This window comes from Cheilinus undulatus, linkage group 9 (genome assembly GCF_018320785.1).
Source record: "Cheilinus undulatus linkage group 9, ASM1832078v1, whole genome shotgun sequence".
In the NCBI taxonomy this organism is placed as follows: domain Eukaryota; kingdom Metazoa; phylum Chordata; class Actinopteri; order Labriformes; family Labridae; genus Cheilinus; species Cheilinus undulatus.
In genome coordinates this window covers 27,349,445-27,372,873 of record NC_054873.1, presented here as the reverse complement: position 1 = coordinate 27,372,873, position 23,429 = coordinate 27,349,445, and the positions used below count along the sequence as shown (strand labels likewise).

At 39.9% G+C, this 23,429-nt stretch overlaps 1 protein-coding gene across 5 annotated transcripts in view; it reads right to left on the bottom strand.

The window, feature by feature from the left end:
* Positions 1–23,429, bottom strand: part of frmd4a (FERM domain containing 4A) — a 116,105-nt gene that overhangs the window by 22,266 nt on the left and 70,410 nt on the right. For 4 of the 5 annotated variants that reach the window (XM_041795510.1, XM_041795508.1, XM_041795509.1 and 1 more), the window contains exons 2-7: positions 19,189–19,254; positions 10,673–10,767; positions 7,254–7,346; positions 3,346–3,430; positions 1,436–1,492; positions 827–849 (exon numbers count right to left, since the gene is read on the bottom strand). In XM_041795510.1, the coding sequence (XP_041651444.1) occupies positions 827–849; positions 1,436–1,492; positions 3,346–3,430; positions 7,254–7,346; positions 10,673–10,767; positions 19,189–19,254 (419 nt within the window). Of the gene's footprint in view, positions 1–826; positions 850–1,435; positions 1,493–3,345; positions 3,431–7,253; positions 7,347–10,672; positions 10,768–19,188; positions 19,255–21,528; positions 21,953–23,429 lie in introns of those variants that run through there. The other variant, XM_041795511.1, reaches the window with a different exon arrangement.

Below are 23,429 nucleotides of genomic sequence, written 5' to 3'. Positions count from 1 at the left end.
TAACAGATTTCCTTTGAAAGAGGAAGATTATTTACTTTTTATTAAAATGATAATAAAGGCTCAGAGGAGCAGTCCTGACACGAAGTGAAACTCAGTAGAGGTGAGGTAGCACATTGTACTCTTCTACAGAGCAAAAAAGAACTGGGAGGTGTCTGGTGGTGTGGTGTGTGAAGACAGGGTTAGGAAAAGGAGGAGGGGGTGAAAGGAATGTCTCTAGTGTGTGTCACATTCCAGCCTTATGTAGGATAGTGTGTCTATTTACTCCTTTCATGTGCGTAAACGAGGTCAGATGGGATGGCTTCTGTCGTGTGTTATCTGTGCTACATTAAAGGGATAAGGGAAAAGAATGATGGCATATAGTTAGGCCAGTCACATAGATGTATTCCTGAAGAGCCACCTGTTAGTTGCAGCTCCTTTGCACACGTCTAAGAATCCCTACAGCTTTAGGGTTAAGGTTAAAGATTGATCTTTGTAACTGTGTTATTTTACACGAGTGAAACAAAATGAAACAGGTATAAAAGAGGGAGGGATGTAAATGAAGCTCAGAAAGAAAGACAGCACTCAGTGATGCACACTGATAATCAGTGAGGCAGGAGAGCAGACAAAACACTCAAATCACTTCTATTGTCTCTTTTGTTCTGTCTGTGCTCATGCCCTCCAAATCAACATTAACACATCTACCCCTGTGTGGGAATTACTCATATAAATCTATTTAACCAGGAAAACCTCTCTGAGATCAAGAATCTCATTTACAAGAGCGTTCTGGCCAGGATAGGCAGCAGAACAATAGCAGAATGTAAAGTTAAAGAATAAGAGAGATGCTTACCTGGTGAAATCACCTTTAGCCTCCTGTGTGACAGAAGGATAAAAAGAAAAGCATTAAGACCAGAAAGAACACCTAACATATACGAGTATGTGGGCACAAGGTGGTAAACATATATGTGTTTATGTTCCATGTGAATGGGTGAATGTGCAGTGAGGTCTGCTGGGCTGAAATTAGAATCATTAAACTTCCATCTGGAGGGAAAAATCTAAAGGCCCTACATTGCTGATACCTGATACTGTACATCTGCACCTGCAGAGCGGGCACACACACACTCAACCACACACACCTATACACAGAAAAGAGATTGTGTAACATGACCTTGCAGCATCACAGTTAATAGACTGACCTACATTGAGAAGGGCTAGGTGAGGGACAGAAGAGAGTTTTTGGGATAAAAGAGTTTTCCTGCTGCTCTGTGTAAAATTAGCACTGACTGACAGCACCAAGAATAAAGCTAGTAGCCTAGAAATCTGTTAGCAACTAAGAAAGTTGAAGTTTTTAGAATGTAGCATCAATGACAAATAACTGAGAGACTCATGGCTGAATCATTATCAATATGGATGAAAAAATGGTTGTGTCCTTGCAGAGGAGAAACGTGCTGTATCTTACTTGGAGAATATAGGAAGCCAGCTCAAAGACGACATCACTGTCCACTTCAATGAGCTCCTGCACGGAGATAAAATGTAGAAAAGAGAGGGGGCAATGAACAACTAGCAGCGAGTTTACAAATACTACACACACACATTGATGTTTGATGCAGTGGTTCTGATCATCAGCCCTTAATTCGAGATGGGTTGGTGGTTACTTTCATCACCCTTTCCCTACCCCCTCTACTTTCCTCTCTCCTCTCTAATTTCATGACCTCTGAAGATTGAGCTCACAGATTAGAGGAAAAGGCAAGGGGGTTGGGAAAGAGGGTTTGGAGGGTTACAGGAAGACATTGATGTCCTAGTTACTGACTATTAGGCATTTCTAAAAGTGTTTTTAATGCACTTTAGTTTGTTATTTTCAGATATTGGGACCTGGAGAGAAGGCAGAGAACTGGAAAATGGGAGCGATAGTATACAGAGAAGAAATGGTCAATGTGTGCATGATATAAGTTCTCTTTGTGAGAGACCTTTTGGATTTTAACTACTTCTTTACATGCAGTTAAGTTAATGTGGGTTTTAGGTTTGTACATGTATTCACCATCCATGTGACCAGACAGATAAATGAGGTGCAATGTATCCATTGAGTAGGGGGAGGATGAGGGTTGGTGGGCAGTGAGTAGTGGGTCAAGTATGCCAGGAATGTTTCTTTACAATCCACCACTTAATTGGTTGGAGATCAGACAGCCAGGATGAAACACTAGACAGAGCAAACCCACCATGGGTGTACCACCCAGTGCGACTGCAAACCGTCACATACTGTGTGCTATTTTACTGTCCGTGTTCCCACAAAACAGAAGAAAACTTATCTCATGTATCAAACAAACCTTGACTGCAGAGGGTGGACTTCAATTTACTAGTAGTGCATTTTCAAGAAACGAATTTTTACTCTCTAAATTTCCCTTATAACTCTTCATTCATAATGTTGTCAGGATGAACTTAGCCTAAAAGGTAGAGACATTATTTGCTCTTAACAATTATGACATTGCTATCACCTTGTATTGTGATAAAAGAGCAGATATGGATGGTAAATTCTTCAGGAATGCCTTTTAAAGCTTCTGTGGAGTTAAAAACTTTTTGTCTTCACATGATCATTTAGTTACTGTACACAATCCATTAAAATCCCAGTGTCTTGCAAAATTCCACTTATAATATACAACCTAGGCTTCAAGTGACAGCAATGCTTTGCTTTCCCCTTTGTTGAAGTTAGCTTACTCACACGAAAATTGTAGATTAAATCCTACCAAAATTCACTCAATTAAATTTAGGCCCATTCTAAACTTCAAACATGCAGGTAAGAAGTGCTGGATCTGAAATCATCAGGGATGACACACCATATTGATAAAGGCTGCAGCTTACTGACAATAAAGAAAATACAGATCTTACATTATTAAGAGTTTTCTGCAGGGATTTAAATGAACAGCTTTACCTCAGTATTTTCCTTCATGCTACATACGCCCTCTTCTGGACACGACAAATGACTACTTCTTACACAAAGCTACTGGTGACTGAATGACTGTAGGGTTTCTAGGAGAATAATACATAATCACAAACCGTTCTCACACTACAAGTGTGTAAATCTCCCAAATACAAACTCTCCTCAACTTGTTTGTCTACAAATACATATCAGAAACAGTCTGTTAATGGGCCATGCTCTAAGGGAAATTAACCATTGTGCTCTTGTAATTAAAAGTTTAAGGTCCCTCTAAACACCCAAGATTTTGTAGATTAAAAAAAATAAAATAAAACTAAGAATTACAAATCTCAGCAACCACCTACATTGTAAAGCATTTAAAGGAACTACATATTTCTGTTATCACACTGTATTAACAACAGTTTAATAGCTGTGCTCTTCACTGCTTTTGAGTTTACCTTGTAGATTATGGACTTGGCATTAAGAAAAAACAACTCAATCGTGGCATTGTCCTTCAGATAGGATATACTCTCGATGTAGAACCTGAAAAATAAAAGAAACAGCTTTAATACATTTGTGACAGCAGAGGGATGCATCTTGATTTTCACTGCTACTAGTAAGGTCGTTACTGCTTTAGAAAATTACTCTTGAAGTGAATGAGGCTAGACACACATTTTGGTAGACACATATGCATACATAATATAAACAGTGCAATTATCAAAGTGACCAGTGGGAGGCACACCATACCAAAGGCTGACCCTGTATATGGCTCCCCTTTTCTCTCTCTCACCACTGTGGCCGGCAATGATCCATGATTAGTTTGTGTTTGTGTGCACATTCCACACTAAACAAGCACACAAACATCCACACGCACCATCCCACCCACCACACACACACACAGACACACAAAAGTTGAATGTGCACATGATGCACTTCACACATTGTGTGCCCCTCTGCATCATCAGCAGTGTGTAGGAATTCCACATGCACATACAGTACACAAACACACGCTGCCACATACTGGAGAGAGCAGCACAGTAACCCACTTCTGGCAGAGCAACGAGGAGGGAGCTAACATAATAATGCAGTCTAAATTTAGCTCATGAATGCATGCAGAACCAGAGGGGAGCTTGGATGGTACACTAGGAAGGTACTCATTGTTAGCTGGTTAAATGAGCATCAAAATAATGACATCAATCAATAACATATGTTAATATAGACCTATAAGAATCTGAGTCACATGTCACTGTGGACGCACATGAATGAAAGTGTCGATTTTTCCTGCTTATGAGTGTAAAGGTATTGAGTGAAAGGAGGATCAATATTGAAGGGCTTAAATTGTGTTACACATTGAGTAGAGAGAAAATGAGAGGAGCCTTGTCAATATTCAGTGTGAACATTTAATTAAAGCCACAGTGTTGATGAGACATACACACACTGCCAGCACAGCAGCAAGCAGGCTAAAAAGGTACCGACTGAATCAGCAGGAGGTAGGCATCTGATGAGCATTTACTGGGAAAACATTCATCACATAAATACCACGTAAGCAGGCAAAAACATGACGTACATGCACCCTCACAGGGATGCACCCACACATGAATAGAACCTTATATTGTGCTATTAAAACAATATGCTTAGATAATCGATTCAAGTCTGACATTTGGGCTTTTTGTTGGTCAATTTAAGTTCTGCATCTACGTCTGAGTGTAGGGAGGGATGTGTGTGTGTGTGTTGGGGGGGGTTGGGGCGAAGTCAGTGTGACATTTGGAGAGATTGAGGTTAGAAATTGGAGTGAACCACAAGAGGAAAGTGGAGGGTGGGGTGGGGGGGTGAAACCTCTAAAATGGTGTCAAGGTTCATGATGTCATAGCACCACGACTATGTCTTCAAACACCTATTAGTCTACGTAAATATGCACACAGTGACCCTCACCCTGACAAGCCCACCTCCACCAAAGAGACACTAGACACAGCTGTTTCATACGATTTAATAGCTGACCTAAGATTTCAAAGGGGCGGTAACTGTTAGGGTTTAAGATCCTCCAAATCTATGTTCATTTGACTTCTGATTTTAGGGCCATGAGTAAATATTGAAAAAAAAAAAAAAAAAAAAAATTTTATGAGTAGTGGTAGCTTTACCAATGCATCAATGTTTACATTCAACCATCACAATGAATATATATACAATATCATAAATATAATTTAAAAAAAATATGTTTTGGTTTTAAGTGCAGGTGTCTTTTCTATTTTCCTCCTGACGCAGATGCCATTTTTACACTGTTTGCTCATGTTGCTTAAATAGTAAATTCTCTTATTACCTTTGGTTGTATTTGTCTTAAAGTAAGGAGGAGGTGCTTGCTCCACTCACATAGGGTTCACATGAACCCACCTTCTCCACAGTTTATCAGTGCATTTGCAAAAGTTTTTAATGTCTCTTTTTGTTTATAAGCTCTCTATAGTGTGCATCACTCCAGGCAACGTTCTTAAACAACACACAAACATGCACATGTACAACAGTCGGATTTATACATAACTGTCACTAATATATTAATCCAACTGACAGATTACAGCCCACACATAGTAATACAAACTGTCTAGCAACCTTTAGGCACCCATGACATGACACAGCCAAGGAGTCCAGCAGAGAAAATAAGTCAATTCATTTTTAGAGCACAAATCCGGTCCACTCCTGTCATTAAGTCTGGAGATTTTAATAATTAATAAAGTTATGCTTTTGTTCCTCATACGGAAGATTTAGTGTGTCTTTCTCATTATTGTTTCTGATGTTGTGGGAATATCGAAGTGAAACGTACATTTAAATCCTCCATCAACATGTTTTATACAGTCCCCTGTGTGTTTTGGGTGTTCACTGGCACAATGACAGGAGAGAATTTTAAAGAGCCTGATGATAGACTTTGGTCTGCTATAGAGTAAAACAAAGTATACCATGGAAAAAAAACAGCTGACATGTCAGCACAGTTCTTAGAGATGATGCTCTTGTTGTTTTGATTCATGTCACTCCCAAAACTCAGTCCTGTATGATCAAGCCACTTCATTAAACCTCTTTACACTCTGATAGAACTGCAAACGCCCCCCGCCTCCCTTTTTTACTCTGATTGTTGAAAACGAAAGTCATTAAAAAAAAACAACTCACAAATGAATAGCAACCAATTATACTCTCATCTGTTTATCTTTCGACAGAATTAATACCACACTCAACAATGACATCTTTGTTCATAAAATACAATGGACAATAGGTTTAGGTGCTAAGAATATAAATTTATCATACAGTCATCAAGTTATGTAAGCCTGAAGCTGTGCTGAAAATGTCAATCAGGAAATGACTGCTCAGTGACATTGTTCAGCAAAGTTTTGTGCGTCATGTTCGTATATGTGTTGCTAAAACTCTGTCCCCGGGGTGTTAATGACATCATAGAAGTATGCTGGATACAGGGAACACCAGTGCATTGAAGACAAAGCCTTGGCTTTCCCTTTCACTCAGAGTGAATGTGTCTGTGCTTGGTTGAGTGTCTGTGGGCAGAAAAAAAATGGGAAGGACTGTGCTTGACATGAGGATAGGAAAGATCAGAAAATTGCCTCCCAGGTCAGGAGGATTTTCTTCCTTTTTAATAGTGAATTGAAGATTAAATGCCCACATAGATATGTACACAAAAACAAAACACCTCACACAGACACTCTTTGTATTTCTGTCACATACATACACATAATCCAGAGTCTGTTTGTGATTTAGGAGCGCTTTATATATCAGTGGGCCATTGTATGAGCAGTAACAAAGGGCAGGGAGAGGAGTGTAGTGCAGCAGTGTGATACAAAAACTCTCACAACAGGTCATAGAAGAGTTGGCTTTCACTGACGAATGACCCCAGTACAGCTTAAGCTAGAAGTCAGCTCTAGAAACCTGCCTCAACTGAGATTCTTTCTTAAATAAATCCAATTAATCATCTTATTATTTTTTAATGTTCTTGTAAAATTTATTCTGCCTGAAACACATTGTACAAATGTAGGTCTCTCGCCAGAAGGAAAGCATTTGTTGTAATATTTGGAGAATGGCAGTGCAAAGCTATTTGATAGGATTTGTATTCAGCACATACTGAGGAGGTCTCAGAGGCTCTTGCTTGGCTGAAAGGCTCTGTAGCAGGAGGTAAACACCTGGGTCAAAGTAATTTCATTGGGGCCTGTTATAACTAACCTTGTTAATTTGTTCTTATTACAACATGATGTGCATACACAAACATATAAAAAGGCACAGTGCATTCACCTAATTTCTCCCTTCTCCACAGACAGGAACCAACAAAAGAATAATGTGTGTGTAAGCTGAACAATTGAGTTAGCGTAGAAAAACTCACCTGACACAGAAGTAGAGTACGATGGGACCAGACTTCTTGGGAAACTCGTGTTCTAATACCCTGCGGTCCAACTGCAGCCAACTAAAATGGCCCCTGATGAAACAAACAACAAAACAACTGATCAATAAGATTATTCTGAGATGTCTGAGTATCCAGCAAGGGTATATAAAATTCATTTTACTGTTATTTTTTTGCTTTAAGCTTCTCTTCTCTTTCTTTTCCTGTAACCATTTCTACCCCTCTGTTTCCCTCTTCTTCTCTCCCTCACTCTTCTCTTTCTTTTCCTCTCCGGTGGAGAAAAAAACTGCAGCGACAGCTTGTCACCCTGGTAACCCTGCATGGTCTCCTGAGCAACTGAGCAACATCTTTCTCAAACTCTCCCTCCTTCTGTCTCGGTCTCTAAATCTCTCTCTCCCCCTCCCTCTTCCCCCACCACACAGCCTCTTTGACCACTGAATGGTCTGAACTGGGGCTTCTTCTCTCCCCAGGCACAAGCAGCAAATCTACACATCATAGAATTAGCCCTGGGGGACTGAAAGTGCAGAGCCGACACTGGTCACAGTCTATGTTAGAGCTGTGTAAATGCCACAGAGCAGAGGGCAGCCTTGCTCGACATCAGTGAGTTCATGAGATAAAACAAAAAACAGAGAAAACAAAGGCCAGTGCAATGTTTGCCTGTATGTAAATCTTTTTTTTCATGTTTGCATGACTAGTTCTGGACTGTGCTGAGGTGAGCCTGTCTTTCTAGGTCACCAAACACAAAAAAACTAATTTGAATGTCATTTTTGCATTTCAAGCATAGTTCTGGTAGCAAACCCTCTGCCACCTGTGATCTTTTTACTAGCCAAGAGCAAATAAAAAAAAAAACCATAGCATGTCAGTGAAATATTTTGTACCTTGTGATCTTCTTATCACAGAACAGTTTGTGGTTCAGTGAAATATGCAGTATGTATACAGTTATTTTATCAATTTTACCAGGATGAAGGCAAACTTGTCTACAAAACGTCATTTGTTAGTAAAACGTTGTTTTTTCTTTTAATGTGAATGGGACTTTTAATTCTGCTGAAACTAGCCAACACACAGCATATTGGTGTGGTGTGGAAAACGTACCAGAAAATCCTCACATGAACAAAAAAAGACCCAAACCAAAGGCTATAATAAATGGCAAAACATAGAAACCAAATCTAAAAATCTAATACAGAGTCCATGCACAAATAACTGCAACTTTCATAGTCATTACGTACATATAAAAGGTGCAGCACATTATGGTGGTTTGCTTTACTACCTTGCATTAGGGATGCATAATAACACTGGGATATCAGCATCTGCAGAAATTCGCTTCAAAGTTAATTATCTATATTGGCTGATATGAACATTCCTGCCAATATTCACAACTGATATATCAACTGTTATATCCACCTATATCTGCTGTAAATATCAACAAAAGACCTACGTCAATTGAAGTCATTTTCTTTGTTCATGATCAGACCTTTAACTTTAAATGTGTATCAAGAACTGAAGCCCGACTGATTTTCATCCAGCATTAAAGTGATTTTTTTTAAGGATTTATGTTGTAGGTCTGAAATATCAGTATCAATGTCACTATTGGTTAAAATTAATTTGTAATTATCAGCAAATATCTACTCTTATATATCCCCTCCCTGATATTTGGCAGTATTTCTTGTATTTCTTTATTACTGCTCCAGAGGTCAGGAGTTGAGAATGATTTTTTACATAATACTGAAAAAGTAAGGATACTGTTTTACTAATCAAATAGGACATGGATAAGACTATAGGAAAAAAAATCAAAAGCAAAACTATGTTGCTACATTAAATCATGCAGCATTAAACCCAAACCAGAAGTCAATTATATTTGTAGGGAGACACAATATGAGATTTTTGCAGATATCTGACACTTACAAATTATTTTTAGCTGATACCTTAACTGATACAAATCTTTATTTTTAGTTCAGACCTAAAACTTCAGTCCTTAAAACACACTTTATAGTGTAAGGAACGATGATGAATAAAGAAAAAGACTTTAGCTGACGTAATGTAAGTTTGTTGGTTAAACCTTAAACTTAACTGATTTACTTGTCTGTAGTAAAAAATATTGGTAGTGAATATTGGCAGACATGAACATTTCTTCAAATATTTCACTTTTTAAGCTTATATGCGCCAATACTGATATCATACTGTTAACATTGTGCATGCCTATATTTGATAAGCTATTACGAGGCTTAGACTACCAACCATGTTACAATGTTTAGTAGAGGTGGGAGAAATAATCGACTCTTGGATGCATTGTGATGTGGAAGTGGAATGTTCTGAATCGATTTATAAATGTCTGATAATCGATAATTGTTACCTCCGCCAAGGAGGTTATGTGATCAGCAGGGTTTGTTAGTTAGTTGTTAGTACCATAACTCAAAAAGTCATGGACGGGTTTTGATGAAATTTTCAGGAAATGTCAGAAATGGCATAAGGAAGAACTGATTAGATTTTGGGAGTGATCCAGATCACCGTCTGGATCCAGGAATTTTTTTAAAGGATTCTTTACTATTGGGAGATAGGGCGGAGGTCTGCGCTCTCCGAGAGCTTTTCTAGTTAGTAATTTAGATATTTAATACTGTGGAATAGCAGGATCAAAAAGGTGGAACTCTGACACGCAGTACGTAACAGCAAGATTTAGATTACCAGTTGTTCATCTGTGAAAAAGGACATTTTTATGTCTGTAATTTCAGAAATGTTATAAGGAAAGGATGCTGCTACCTTTGGTTTAGTACAATTGTAAATTTCCAGTTTACACACATCTTCCATTAGAGAATAGTGGACATTTCATTAATCTCTATTTTTCTAAATACAAATGTAATATCTATATTATGTTTGACACTGAGAACAACAGAAATGTAAAACAAACAAACAACAAAAAAAACAAGCACAGCAGAATGCATCAATAATTGATTACAAATTTAATCGTAGTCAGTGAATCGTAATCGAATCGAATCTTAAGCTGCCTAAAGATTCCCACCTCTAATGTTTAATATAGAAGGAGATGCACTGATATCAGTCACCACTTTGCTCTTTAAAGCATTATCATCATTTCTGTTAAGGTTGCCTTTTGTAGTTTAAAAAAAATCATGGAGATGCTTCCATTCAGTAATTTACACTATAGAGTAATTTACACTATACACTATAGAGCCTGTTTCAGCATCTGCTATAACATGTTCCATGTTCTGATAAGCCAAAAGTATCAAAACTGTAATGCAGCTGTTGATGTAAGTTAGATGTATTTATAGTGTTTTGGGACAGCACAGACATATGTAACGCAACAAACAGTAAAATACTAGAGCCCTCAGCTACTGACCCACCACTTTCAGGTTACTTTTAAGTATAAATAATGTTAGAAAATTACTTACGTTTCATCTGTGTATGCAATTCCAAAGTACTCCTTCTCCTTGAGGTTAAAGTGAGAGGCCACGAGGTCCAGCAGGTCTTTAGCCATCAGCTTGGGCTGCAGAGAGACAGAAATAAATGACAGCTCTTACTTGTTTTATTTATAAGCTGCATCCTGAATTGTGTTAAAGTATAGTGGTTTATCAAACTGTAGTTTAGTTGGAACAAGTAAATGTGTTGGAGCCTTATGATAATGTATGCTTTCAGCTATTGATTCCCTGCAATGACTAAGCATTCTGACTAACACGTGGGGAAAAGAGGAAAAGAGCCAGAGGATAGGAGATAAATGAGAGAGAAGGAGAGAGAGAGAGAGTGTGAGAAAGATGGATGGAGTGTATGGATGTTGCTGACAGTGCAGGTACCCTGCCCTTCCCCTCCCTCCCTCTCTCCTTTCTGCCTCTCTGACCCACACCTCCACTGCAGAGTCAGAGCTCTGGGCTCAAACACTGTATTGCAGGGAGAGAGCTGCAGCTAGCATCAGAGCTTGCTAGTTAGTTAATATACTGGAATACTATCTAAGCTGTGTGCGATGACAACCTCCATTCATCACAACACTCAAGAGCATGCAGAGCATCTTAAAGCCAAGCAGAAACCTGGGACTACTGCCATATGCTGCTGGTTTGTGACATCCTGACTGAGCAACGGCACACCCCACCCTGAGGTTAACCATGGGTGTGCCTAGCTGCCTCCATTTTTATTACACACATACATAAATCTGCATGCCCATATGACAAACCAAAAGCCAATACTCAACATACATGAAAAAGGCATGTGCTGTGTACATACAGGATAGAAAAGCAGAAGAGATCACATACTGACAAATATGCACATACACAAACATAAAGCTCCATGTGCCTGGTGTGCACATTGGTGAAAATCTTCTCCCTAGGTCCTTTACTATCTACTCACAGCACAACTACAGTGACAGCTACTGGGAGCTATTTAAAGAGAAGGAGGTGATGTCATGCAGACAGCAAATACACACACAGGCACATGTGCACATACACACAAGTGCACAACTCCAGTGACCTAAATCTCATATAAGCGCAACGCCTACAGTGATCCTGCAACACAAAAAGGCTCTGGAGAGAATGGATGAGACAGAGGGAGCTTGAGGAGAAGCTAACATATAGGTTGATTCTGCCTGTGTTGTAAGACTAACCACAGATAACAGTGGCAAATAGATAACAGCATGACTTATGCTGCTGAAGACATTTCTGTTGCTTTATTAGGCAACACTGTGGATATTATTAGGCATAAACGTCAAGATGTATATTTACAGTGTTGTTTAAATTTAGTTAAGCTTGTTAAAAATGAGTTGTGTTGTGAGTAAATACAATACACTTTTAGTTTTAAGTATATGGCATTCAGTCATTTTAAGTACGTGGCCAGTTTTCTCAGCATGCCCTTGGGCATTGGTCTTTTGGACTAAAAGTCAAAGGAAACTGTATTTAGCTGTGTTCTAATGCTGCCTGTTATACAGGAACCTTAAAAAGCAGATGGACTGACCAGATTCTATGTCTGTCATCTGGCTGATCCATCTTGCAAAGCTCCAGTCTGAGATTACTGTGCCAGGTCTGAGCATAACCAGACCAATCAGTGTCATTCAAGGAGAACAAGTCGATAACTACAGGCAAGGTTGAGTTGTATAGTAAGCCGGTAGCAATGGCTGTAGCTGGTGCAGCGATAAGCTCAGCTGTAGCTATAGCATAAGGACAGCTATATCAGAACTGGGACACATTTCTTCATTAAAATAAGTGCAAAGAATCATACTGAAAGCTTTTCTTGGCATAAAAGATGATTTTGCTCTTCTCCTGATCTGCTTTGACATGGATTTGTGATAGTTATGAGCAAAATTTTACTGTAAGCAAGCCAGGAGAAATTACTGCCTCTGGTGAAGTGATTAGGTCAGATTTAGCTTTAGGTAACTTCAAAGCGTTTCTTTGTGACAAAGATGTTTTTGCACTTCTCCCCACTGGCCTCAGTATGAACTTTTTTCACCAACCAGCTCCCCTGTCCATAAGCTACGACAGTGCCTGCCTGCCTTGTTTGTCTTGTTACTCTGATTGGCCCAAAATCAGTCTGATAGAATGTGTGTTAACAACACAACAAAAATAATACATGTATACAGATATAATTTGGGTAATTTAACTTAAAATAGCTAAGTACCTGAAATAATATTTCTTTCCATTAGTATTATATCAACATTTATATGTGATCAGTTCCCTCCGTTTTTTCAAGTTCTATTAAAATGTGGTAGTTCCTCCAAAAACAGACTTCCGATTGGTCTGGAAACAGGCTTTCTTTCAAGTATTAGCAGTAATGCATTTTTGGTTCAGGCTGAGACACAGAAAAGTAGTGGTCTCTCATTACCACACAGCAGTTAACTGCACTGGCAACACTATCAGTTAAACTACACCCACGGCACCACAGCACAACCAAAAATGAGCACTGGGCCACGTGGACACTGGACACACAAGTCGCTGGAAAGATATTATGGAGACATTCGACTCCCAGGCAAACATAGAGTACATGACTGAAGAAGAGGTCTGGTTAGTTGATTTCCTCAACGTTGTAAGAATACTAAACACAATGTAAAAATCACATGAGCTGCCTGTGATAGTGTGATTGAGTCTGGTTTTCTCTTAAAGTGAAGACTCACCCCTTACACATATATGGCTAATCTACGTAATCTGTGATACTGCAGAAACTGATTGACATGTAATAATGCTGGGGAAGATGCCAACCACTGATAGATACAGTAAATGGCATTATGATATGACATACTACACATCTGAGACACAGAACAAACTGAAACAGAAAATGCAAACACCCTTTCTGTATATATACATGCAGTCACATTAGGCAGACATTAAGGAGCCATCAATCAGACAGCAAAGCTCTCTACTAGCTTAGACAGCATTACTGCTAATAGACAGTTAGCCTGTGCCTCCTCAGCAGCACAGGTAATTAAGAGCATAAGAATTACAGGGAGGTGCCAATGAAGAGGAGTCATGCTAAGCAAACTTGCAGACAAGTGACAAACACAACAGTAGCTCACTCCACTGAAAATCACAATCCAATCTCTGCTAGTCAGGCCTCTTGACACCTTCAGGATTGGTCAGATTCACAAAACTTATTTTTTAGAGGCACTCTCAAAGAGCCCAAGAATGAAGAAAAGGTCTCATGCCACACGTTTCAGTGTTTAAGTTATACAATGTGTACTTCAACGATGTGGCCTCTTGCTATCATACAGAAAAGCTTCTCAAGTGTCCCCTCGCTTTAACACCATTATTAACAGAAGCTTTTACACAACTTAATATTCAACTTACTGATAACCATACATTACTATAGTCTTAAGTAGAAAGTCATGCATATGACTAGCATACAATTGAAACCAGTGTTTTATTAGGTGGTTAGCTTTGCGTTTGGAGTGTGGTTAGTAGGTGTAAGCCTTCTGGAACATAGTTCCCTGCCAATGAGGCATGGCTCCATAAACTAACCACAAAGGATATGCTATCAAAGGTAGGAGGAAATGGAGGAGGAAGAGGAAAGGATGAATGCGCTTCTGGGATTAAACAGCTGGTTGGTTTCACAAGAAAGGGACAGAAAAATGTTTGGACCCTCCTGAGGTTTGCTTGCTGATGCTCTAAACAGAACCAACTTGAACATGCTGCTGTTAAATGATCAGTCACGAGATAAAGAGGTCAAGAAGAATCTGAAAGTATTGCCTCAATACTTCAAAAAAATAGTTTATTGTCATCCCCTCAGAAATCCTTTTATACAAAGGTCCTGACTGCATGCTTGTTTGCCACAAAAACTAAAAATAACATTGTAATTTCCTGTGGACCACTGCTGGCCTACTGTACATCCTCCAAATGAAGAGAATCAAGGACACAGAGTAAAAGGAGGACAGCAGTTTTTTTATTTATATGGCAACGTTTTTCGGTAACATCCCAGAGTCTGACATTCTGTCATGTTTTGCTGGAATATTGTTAAACTGTAGAGATACCATTTGTTGAAACGTGTGTATTATATGGTGAACACAAGTTCCTGCTTGAAAAGGATAAAGAATGAGCAGCAAAGAGGATGGATGGATGAGATACACAGCTGCTGAGATTGTATTTGGAGACTGAGAAGGAGACAGAGCCACAGACAGGTAAAGACATGCAAGGCAAGCAAAAGACTGAGTGAGAAAAGAAGATATGGAGACTGAAGTGTGGAGATGGAGAAACTATGGAGCTATTATTGTTGCAAAAGTATACAAACGCATACAAAGATTTGCACACAAATCCACAAATGCGTGTAATGATTTGCAAATATGTGCAAAGTTTTGCAAATTTGTACAAAGATCCACAAATGCGTGCACTAATCTGCAAATATGTAGACCAATTTGTAAATGTGGACTTAGTTCATTTTGGTTCACAATCTGCCTCTCAATTGGCTGTCATACACACGTGACTTTTGCAACACTTGTACTGCGCACGATTTGTACTCAGATCCGTAAGCGTGTGCTTAGATCTGTAAGCGTAAAGGTTGGGTCTGTTGCCCTCAGCGCAGGCTCACAGGCAAGGCTGCCTTTCTCATCACTAAGGCATCACACAGGAGGCAGCAGTTAAGACTTAGTAATGGCTCTATATAATGTCAGTGTGGAAGGAGACATGTTATCGTATTATACTGTTATTGTTATTATTCATATTTTCATTGAAAGAGTGAAGAAAATAATGACTTCCTTATCTCCAGAATCATATCACAGCGGTGGCTGAATTGCCATCTCTACAAGACAGGGGTTCATTGTGTTGTATTTAACAGAAATATTTTACAGACATTATGACGCTGTATGAGCCAGGTGATGTTAGCAATAAGATCGATAAAGTGGTCTGTAACATATATTTACATAAATAACAGGGGAAGAGAAAGATTGTTGGTCTGGCACGGAGCTAAATGGCACCAACCGATGTTGACATCTAAATCACATTACTCCGCAGATCCTGGATGTGTTGATCAAGCGGCTGAGTGGCAGTATTGCGGACTTTCATTCATGTAGTCCTGGGTTCGAATCTTACAATGTTCTAAAAATTTATTTCTTATTACCTGTTTGTTTTTTGCTGGTAACTCTTATGCACTGATCATGAATTTAATCACTCAGGCCAGGAAATGTACGCAGTGTTTGTTATGCTGGATGCATTCAGTGAATCAGCATCAGGCCAGAATCCGCAAATGCATGGACAGCAGTAGATGACAGGTAGAGGGAGACTTCACCAGTGAACAAAGAGTCATCACGCTGGCGCCATTTGTGCTGCAGGTGCAGGATCAGCACCACATTGGGCAGAGCCAGGTGATTCTGAGGTCTCTAATTTCAGAGTTTTTCTGGTAGCCACAGCAGAACTTTAGCTATCGATTACATTTTTATGTTGGGTTTCCTTTGCTCACGGAACTGCAGAGCGATTTTCTATTTTAAGGGCAGCTGACGGAACTATTGGCGTGATGTCAGAACAAATAATCAAAATATTAAAACTGTTAGTGTGAACTGTAATGGACTGAAATGAATATTTCGTTAGGCCAGTCAGTTTGATCACAATTTAAAGCAAATTTTCAAGTCCTATATGCTTCCTGGCCAGGTATTGCTAACATCACCCGGCTCATACAGCGTCTCCTTCCACACTGACGTTATATAGAGCCATTACTAAGTCTTAACTGCTGCCTCCTGTGTGATGCCTTAGTGATGAGAAAGGCAGCCTTGCCTGTGAGCCTGCGCTGAGGGCAACAGACCCAACCTTTACGCTTACAGATCTAAGCACACGCTTCCGGATCTGAGTACAAATCGTGCGCAGTACAAGTGTTGCAAAAGTCATATGTGTATGACAGCCAATTGAGAGGCAGATTCTGAACCAAAATGAACTAAGTCCACAATTATAAAGTGGTCTACATATTTGCAGATTAAAAATTTGCAAAACTTTGCACACATTTGCAAATCTTTACACAAATTTGCAGATCTGTACGCACATTTGTGGATTTGTGCGCAGATCTTTGTACGCATTTGCAAATACTTTTGCAACAATAATAGCTCCATAAGAAACAGAGAGAAGTGGGAAGAGGAGCAAAAAGAAGCACCAATTTGTAAGAGAGGATCAGTTCTAGCAGAGTAATCAAATCAGAAAGTCAGCAGACCTCTCCTCTGTTCCTTCCTCCATTTTCTCCTCTCCCTTCCCATCTCTTAAGAATCATCTCTCGTCTGTCTATTCCTAAGCTCCTGTCTCACTTTTCTATCTCCCTCTCAACCTCTTGAGTTTCTGTGCCAATCTCTCTACTCTCTGCTTGCTCTTCTTATACAGTTCCTGGGCAATTACCATCTTTTCTACTTTTCTTTCAAAACAGGAGGAGGCTAATAATCAGAGTAAAAAAGAGGCTGAGAGAGGTTAAGGTCCAAGGACATTCAGATGACGATGCTTTAGCTAAACTATGAGATCGCTGTATAGACAACAAAAGAGAATGTCATTAACAATTAGCAATTAACAATTAATTAGTGGTGGGTGGTTAATTAGCATCAATGCTGTCACTATTATTACTTCTGCCACAAAATGTTTATTTGCAATACAGTCATTACCAGTTTGGTTGTTTTCAAGACAGTTAAAATCAGTGCTACTAATGGCTCAACCTACCAGCCACAGTGGAGGGCAAATAAAAGTAAAGTAGAGTATAGCAACCCTCCATAATGTTTTGCATTGACACTAATAAAGCAAAACTAGATGGACCTGCATATTATCTGATTAAATGCATTGCCTCCTCAGAGCAGGTGTCAATATTTGCAGTAAAAGTAAATTGTGGGATAGCAGTCAGGTAAACCTTTGTTCTCTTCTCTCTAAATCTGATTTTTGCAAATAACAGAAAAATTGAGTGTGTGTGCTCACTTTGCAGAGTATCTCTGATAGTCTGTCTGCAGCCTAACATAGGCTTTGTGCTGAAATAGATCAGCTCAGTTTGTCTGGAGGCCAGCGCTGCAGAGATTTGCATCTCAATTGCAATTGCATAAGAAATACAATGTCTTACAACACTTGTTTTAAGTCCAAAATGAGTCAAACAGGCTGTGGCTGTGACTCGTGGTCAAACAAGGAACTCTCAATACTGTTACTCCTGATATTTATAGCTCTGCTACAGCTAAGTTAATTCAACAGATTGTTGCTTGGATGTCCCTGAGTTGTTCAGTAACATGAAACTTTTGATAATTACAAAAAATAACCTATGTTGACAGGCTTTGCTAAAAACAAAAAGCGTTCAAAGCAGGCCAAGAACAAACACAGAAAATACAAATATATCCTATACAATATGTGTAAAGGTTGTTGCTCCAGCCTATCTCACTGCTCAAGCACATTCATACATAATCTAAGATCATACTGATGATATAAACTGAATGAATGACTTTAACCTGTACTGGGGTACTATCACAATGTTGTGAGATAACTTTTACAACACCTGGCAAACATTTATGCACAGAAGTGACAAATTAAGCCACTTAAATTGTTTTTTTCCACATATCTACAAAGACAAGCCTTCAAATATTATTGCTATTATGATACTATACAGACTTAAGTCACTTGCTCATCGGTCAGGCTATTGTTAGCTCATTACAGCTGATGTTGTGTTGCTGATGTACACATAAACAAATATCACATTAACACACACACTCAATAACTACTCTTGCACCTGTGGTGTGTACACATCTCTCCACTCTTCTGTTTGTAGTTTGACAGACATACTATAAGATGTACAGTGGAGGAGACATCATTGATTTTTAATGCAGCCCACCACTAACATTTTTATCCCATCTAATCCTGCCATCAAATCAAAACTTTATTGGACTCTTACCAGTTCAATAGTCTCATCACTGTATAGTTATGTTTTCTCTTCCAACATTTCTCCTCGTATTTTTTGTTAACAATGAAATTACCACCATCACTGAGGCAAATTAAAGTTCCGTTTATTTATACACCATTTTTAAAGTTAGCTTAAGCTGACGAAAGTGTTATTCAACACTCCATTAGACCATCTGAAGGTGACATAAACAGCTCCCTATTATGGCAAGTGACAAATTAATAGTGTAGTAATAGTGCATAGCAGAAATATGGTAGATAATTGTAGAAGGGTGAGGAAGAAAAAGTGTGGAAGCATGAGTTTCTGGAAAGAAAGAGTCCCTCTTTAGCACATCATTAGGACTAAACTATGTATAAGGATCCACAGGAGAGCAAACCAGGCCAAGGTCTGTTTCCTCATTTAATACGTGGTTGTGTGCGTGTGTGTGTGCAGAGATCAGGTGATCATCAAGAGAAAAGCAAAGTCACCTACTGCTGACTAAATATCCCTAAGTCAGCAGTAAGGGGGGTCTCTTGAGACGCCAGACATCACGTCTCGCCCATTCTAAGGAAATAGGAGTGTGGGAAGAGATAGGAGAGAAGAGAGAGCAGGAGGAAAAGAGACTCACCTGAACAAGAAGTTCCAACTTCCTGTCATCCAGGAGATGGACCTGACATCGCCTCCCCTCTGTCATCTGAGGAAAGAGACAATAAGGAAAAGGATGCTTGTCAATACGTTCTTTTATAAACCCATTACAAATGTTCATACTGATCTCAGTGTAGTCTTAACTAGGTTATCTATGCTAACTACATGCAGTGAACCAATAGAGACAATGTCCTGTGCTGCTCTCTTCCAGGCAAGGACATTTCTTGCATTCCTCCTTAAGCAGGAAATCCATTATTCGCCAGTGGACTACAGTGACTAACATAACTAAATCTGCCAAGCTTCTGGTGAACAAGCTTCAGTGAAGCGGTTGTCTGCATAATTAGTACAATGCTTGCTGAACAGTGCTGCAAAAAAAATTATAAACGTCTCCCAAGTTCAGGTGTAAACACTGAAGCAGGTGCAATGATAAAACAGTCAACTGTGGGAAGTATGCAAAAGATAGACCAAACATCCAAATATGGCTTAAAGCTTGCTAAAGCATCATAAAACTCAGCTAAAAACAAGCCTGTAGCTTAATAATTCACTGCAGAGATGAAGTCAAACATTTCAAGAGGAGATGTACAAACCGTGCCAGAGTATTTAGCATCTGTTTTTGAGTATGTACGCATGTGTGCACTGGTGTTTTCAGCATATGTGGAGTTTCTCTGCAACTTAACAGGAAGCGGGGACCCTGAGGAACACAAACACCCCCCTGGCTCCTCCCACACTTCCCTCACATCTGGGAGATGGGGAGAAAGACCAGGAGGATGGGGTTTGCGCGTGTGTGTGTGTGTGTGGGGGGGGGGGGGGGTTAGAAATATTGCTAAAGACAAAGTAGTGACAAAGAAAGAGGACATCCTTGTTTTCAAATTTCTGATGAGAACTCCCTCCAATATAAATGCCATAAACATGAGCACAAGCATAACCGGTTTGTAACTCCTCACCATGAGGATCAAATTGACCACCTTAGGCTCTTGCAATTTGGTAAGGGTGTGTCCGCAGCATGAGTATGACTATTTTCCCACCACTCATACATGCCAGCTTGCATCAAGGTGGCAGGTTGTTGGAGGTGAGAGTTTAGCAGAGTGCTGAGGATACAAGAAAAAAAGCTCAGAAGAGGAATAATAACAGGGCTGTCTCAACACTCATCTCTCTGTGAACTCTGCTGAATGACTACTGGTGTGTGTCTAAATGTGTGTGTGGCTTCTGGCTACTTTAAAGGGTTCAGTTTACCCTCCCACTCACCATTGATCTCCTGTGGTTTGAGGGTTTAGATTGGGTGCACCTGTGCACACAGTCACACACACAATTATATTTTCCAGTGTGGGCTTTTGTTTTCATCTTCAGTCTCCTGTGCTGGAGTGGTATGATTTTTGAAATAGTTCCATGTTTACACTGTATATAGTGACTTTACTACCTTTACTACTAGACAGTAGTAGGACAGCGGTTATAAGTATAACAACTTTGATGTGAAGTGTATTCAAAGTTGGTGCACAGCAAGCAAATGTAAATGACATTTAGCTGGCTATTAACCTTGGAGATGACAAAGCTACAGAGGGGTTACTGAACTTCTTACTTTAGTATTCTGTCTGCAATACTTCAAACTGCAATGCAGACAGCGTACAAACATTACACACATGCTTTCCCTGGCATCCTGCTCTAGAACCTGGGAATACTACAAACCTTAACGTCAAGGTAACAAATCACTAGCTGGAGGCTAAAATTAGGCTGCATAGTCTGGAAGAGACAGATGCTTATTGACTTTAGTTACAAAATTCACTTTGTGGTTTTGGACACATGCTACTGAGTACATCCGGCATGAAACCAAATGTTATAAAGTTCCTATAAATAGCTAGTTGTTACTAAAAGGGCTGAAAGAAAAAAAGAATGTAGACTCTTTCTAACTGGTGTAATATACCTTATATCAGATGTTAGTAGTAATTTTAACAAGTGATAACCACTGACTGGCATCTTGACACTGACCACTGTACATTATAATGTGTTTTCAATGACAGAAAAAAGGCTAGTACCAGCACATGTTAGCTACTTCACCTTGTACTGCTATGTGATTCATGCTATGTTATTCCCCAGCATTTCTGACCTATTACTTGTCAGTTTTGAATTGGTTAACCTTCGCCTTCATGCCTGACTCACTGGCAGAAAAGAAGATTAAAAAAAGAGACGAAAAAGCTCAATGTATAAAAAGCAGCCATATTCACAACGTTTCATTGCCAACAAATTTACACAGAGACACACAAACACAGTTGACAGTGATGCTCGGTCAGTGCTAACGACGCCAGTGATGTTATCATTAGTTAGTTACCTTGCAAACAAACGCTCACAGCGAGGCTCCCACAACAAAACCGACTTCAACAAGGGAAGAGAAAAAAAGGAACAAAAAAAATTAATTCCAAAAAGATACGAGTCGTGTTGCTGCCAGAAAACCGTCAAAATACACCCCTTTTCCCGGCCGGCCTAGGGGAGGAGGCACATCAGCATCCATGTTAGTGACCATTAGTTAACGTTAATTACATGAGACACTGCTCGCCGTATAGTCCTTGTATCCTGTACACGTCACAGAGCCGTTACATCTCATATCCCCGCCGTTCAAAACATAAATCGGCGCTAATTGACAGAGACCGTTGAACGTTATTTTTTTCCAAAGCTGGCTTCCCCTCCTTCCTTCCGAAAGCAGCAGAGAGCTTCTCACGGTGCTAGTCCCGGTCGATCAGCCCCCTCCTCCTCCTCCTTTCGCTACCGGCACCGTGCACAACAAACGGTGAGTGAACGTGCAGATAGCAGGAGACCGTACCAATGGTCAGCACACGAGGGGGACGACCGGGAGTAATGCTCAACGGTTGGACGTATCCTATGCTGCCTCCACTTCCCAGCTATGTTTCTTGCTGTCATCGGAGTTGCTTCGAAAACACGGGAATAATGGAGGCAAGATGTGGGGGCGGGGAGAGGAGGAGATATGGGGAAATTTTCTGCAGCAGCTCACAGCCATGAGACTGGGAGAAACTGCAGACCGCTCTCTCTCCCTCTCTTCTCCTCCGTGTGTGCATGTGTGTGCTTACAAACCACCCAAACAGACAGCTGTGTCTCCAGAGCACACTGATAATCCGTCTTTAACACAGTCACTGCCGATAAATAACAAAGAGCAGTGGTCAGTCTAAGATGGTACTTTGAATCAGCAGCACACAGTACTATGAAACGTGAAGGCTTTGGGGGGGGGGGGGGGGGGGGGGTTCCTCGAAACACCCTATATCCTCATTTGACTTTGGCTGCTACTTCAACAACAGGTTAGTTATTTCCCAGACTAATACCATGTGTATTTCACTGGCCTCAGAAATGCCTTTAATGCAAAAACCAAGAGTTTTAGATAGGTATATATCTCCAAAGTCCTCACTGGTTTGATCCCCTCTCTACCTATCCTGTAACTTGCACACACCTCTTGCATCCCTTTGATTGATTTCTGGACCCCAGTTCACTGCAGCTGTTGGGCTGGCTTACTTTTTTTTCTATGACCTAAATTGGGCACTTGAGTTCACCTGCAGCTGGAGCAGCGACCGTTGAAACCACAAGTTGTTAACATAACAAAATCAGCCCAGTTTTTGGTACTATAAATAGATACTAATGTGTGCTGCAGAGAAAGGCTATACCTGCCATCAATAACGTATTTGAATGACTCAGCATGTGTGGGCTTGTCAGCTCTCTTATTACTCTATTACAATAATCCTCATGTTATGAAAACACTGAGGCCCCCTGTAGCACATGTGCAACCTCTGCTATGTCTGCAAATCTACAGATCTGCATATCTTTTACAACTGCATGTGTCTTAAAGTCCCAGTATAGTGGTAAAAAATACTTATTTTAGGTTTGCTGTATGACAGGCCACTGTTATGAATCACCAGGCCAAATTTCAGTCATGAGAAATATCTCTAAGTTTATCCAATTACGCTTCAAAATCATGGATGGTGTGGGTGTCAGTTGAATGAGCCACACCTACTCGCTAGCAACATTGAACTGTGCCAGGATGCACTTGTGTATTTACTCAGTCTGAAACAGCAGGTGGCGGTACACACGTAGCTGTTTACAAACCTGCAAAGGTGGAGAAAGAAGAAGAAGCTACCATGGCAACCACTGGGGTCATGACCTGAGCGAAGATTATTTTTGTTTTGACCTGGCAAAAAGTCCATCCTGCAGCCATGGATGATTAAAATC